The sequence below is a fragment of the Phalaenopsis equestris genome, unplaced genomic scaffold (genome assembly GCF_001263595.1).
Source record: "Phalaenopsis equestris unplaced genomic scaffold, ASM126359v1 Scaffold000224, whole genome shotgun sequence".
NCBI classification, from domain to species: Eukaryota; Viridiplantae; Streptophyta; class Magnoliopsida; order Asparagales; family Orchidaceae; genus Phalaenopsis; species Phalaenopsis equestris.
The window spans coordinates 1,421,235-1,423,804 of NW_018164666.1; the positions used below are offsets into that span (position 1 = coordinate 1,421,235).

At 33.3% G+C, this 2,570-nt stretch overlaps 1 protein-coding gene across 1 annotated transcript in view; it reads right to left on the reverse strand.

The window, feature by feature from the left end:
• LOC110023564 (B3 domain-containing protein Os12g0592300-like) overlaps positions 1 to 2,322 on the reverse strand; it is an 8,575-nt gene extending 6,253 nt beyond the window's left edge. Inside the window, exon 1 of the mRNA XM_020723044.1 lies at positions 2,160 to 2,322. Coding sequence (XP_020578703.1) covers positions 2,160 to 2,276 — 117 coding nt within the window. The 5' untranslated portion in view covers positions 2,277 to 2,322. The remainder of the gene's footprint in view (positions 1 to 2,159) is intronic.
• Between the last annotated feature and the right edge of the window lie 248 nt (positions 2,323 to 2,570).

A 2,570-nucleotide genomic window follows, 5' to 3' on the forward strand; every position in this document is an offset into this window, starting at 1 on the left:
CAGAATTGCCAAATATAATTATGGTTGCCTTTAAGTAAATCTTACTTGCTTGGCTATAAATAGGATAACCCAAAGCCCTGGAAAATATCTCTCCTACCTAATTCCAAGTCTCTCCGTTGTGCAAAAGAAAAAGGGAAAAAGAAAAGGCCGCTGTAGCTTTTCTTGGGTTTTGCTAAAAAGTAATTCCTTTGATTTTTTTTTTTCTCACGTGACTTAAGAGAAAAATTAGAGAGGAGAAGAGAGGAGAGAGAGAGAGGAAGAGAGGAGAAAAAAATAAAGTTTTGTTGTAAACGTCGAGGCGCTCGACGGTGTAATTTCCTCAGCTAATAAAATCCTCTGCAGCTCCGTGGACGTAGGCAATTTGCCGAACCACGTAAATCTGGTGTCGCCTTTTCTGGTGTAATTTTCTAGATCCATTTTTCGTTTTATTGTCGTCGTTTATTATTTTTCTTAACAAAGAGATCATGTTCCTTACAGAGGTCAATATCCCATGACTCACCGTTTGGTGCTACCAGTTCAACCACATCAATGAGTTCTACTCTGAAGTTCTTGGAGAACTTCTGCGGAAACTCCTTTGATCATATATGTAAATAATATGTGGTGCCAAACATTAAGTTTGAAGAATGAAAGAATGAAAGTATTTGTTTGTATTTAATGATAGTAGAAAAAAAAATAAACCCGATTTTGTAAATTCGATATGATAAATCTGGATTTAGTAAATCTGATTGTTCTGTTGTAGCTTGCGAGCTCATCCTTCACAACATCGATATGATAAATTTGGCTTTGAAAAAATTGATAAATATTATTTAACATAAAATTAAGTAGATTTATTTCTGGATTTAAGTCGATTAGTCCAAATATGAATTTAATATTACAAGTTAGTGATGTAATTGTTGAGATTAAAAAATTTAAATTTTTTATATTTCTAATTATTCTAATCAGCCTCATTATGATTGATTAAGTCCAAGAGTTGTTAAATCTCGTCATTCTCAAGCCCCGAATGTAAAAGGTGGAGGTTTGTTGGTGGTGATATAAATGGGGTTGTTATTAGTGGAATTTAGGTTGGTTGGTTGAAGTGAAGGAATGCATCAAACCTATTTTTTGATAGAAAAGTACCCCTTGGACATGAAGGAAAATTTAATAAGATGATGGTGAGACCTGCAATGTTTTATGACACAAAATGTTGGCTTTTAAAAGAGTAGCATAAAACAAATTTAAATGTTGTTGAGATGAGAATGCTTAGGTGGATGAGTGGCTTGACATTTAGAGTCAAACTGTGAAACAAATGTGTTCGTGAAAGAGTTGATGTAACTTCAGTGGTAGATAAGATTAGAGAGAGTCATCTTAGATGGTTTGGTCACATTAAATGTCGACCATTCAATGATTCGATTTGGAGAGTAGATGTTTTAGATTTCACTTATGTTAAGAAAAGTAGAGCCAAACTTAGAAATACTTGAACATATTGTATAAAAAAATGAACTTAATCTATTAGAGTTAAATGAAAATATGATACTCAATAGGACACCACGGAGAAAAAAGATTCATCTAGCCAACCTCACTTAGGCTCCGTTTGGCACAGCGGTGAGACACATCACCGCTGCTTTGGCCGTTTACATAAACTCCGTTTTAGTACCTTTTTCGAAAAACTGTAGCTGAAACCAGCATTTTCCCACCGCTTCTTGCTAGGTGCAGCTGAAACTTTCTAGCTGCAGTTTAACTTTCTCAAAAAAACAAAAATTAATAATCATCGTAGCTTTTTACTATAATAGATTATTCTTCAGCAGTTTCACAAGGAGTCGGCCCAAATGGAGCCTAGTGGGATAAAAGCTTGTTGTTGCTGTTGTTGTAGGATTTAAAAGTTTTTAATCATATCATATGAATTTTTTCTATAATATAAATATATTATATTAAATTATAACTTTACCTTATTCAAAATAAAATATGTTCTGCCCTCGCAAAAACAGGTTTTCTAAATGCGAGATTAAGGAAATGATAGTTGCGAATAACATTTCCATCAAGATATCAAAAGAATAAATCCAAAAACTTCATAACAGATTTCCAACGACATAATAGCAGCTTTTGAACTACAGAGAAACTGCAAAAAAACCCTATGACAATGAAAGTAATACATGCCTCAGCATTCCGCATATGAAAAATACCATTTTGTGAGTGAAATCTCCATTCATGACCTTCACAAAGCGATAGTTTGATTCTTGAAAATGATCCCAATAAAAATGCTGCTCCCATTTCTTGCAGCTCCAGCATCTATTCTTCATCGATCTGCAAGCAACCTTTCGTCTTCCCTCTCCCTCTGCTCTGATATTTGAACCGCAGCCTGCAATAGTTTGAGAAGACCTGCCAATTAATTAGCTTTTCACAACTTCCCCTGTTGATAGCATTATTTGAAACGGTTCTTTATTTTTTCTTTCTAAAAGTAAATTAATATATATTTAAAATTAATCATAAAAATCTTTTGTCTCCAAAAAAAAAATAAATATAAAAATAAAAGTGATCCCAAATAATTTGATTCATTAATCTAGTTTTAGCTTGAGCTCGAGCTAAATTCTAAG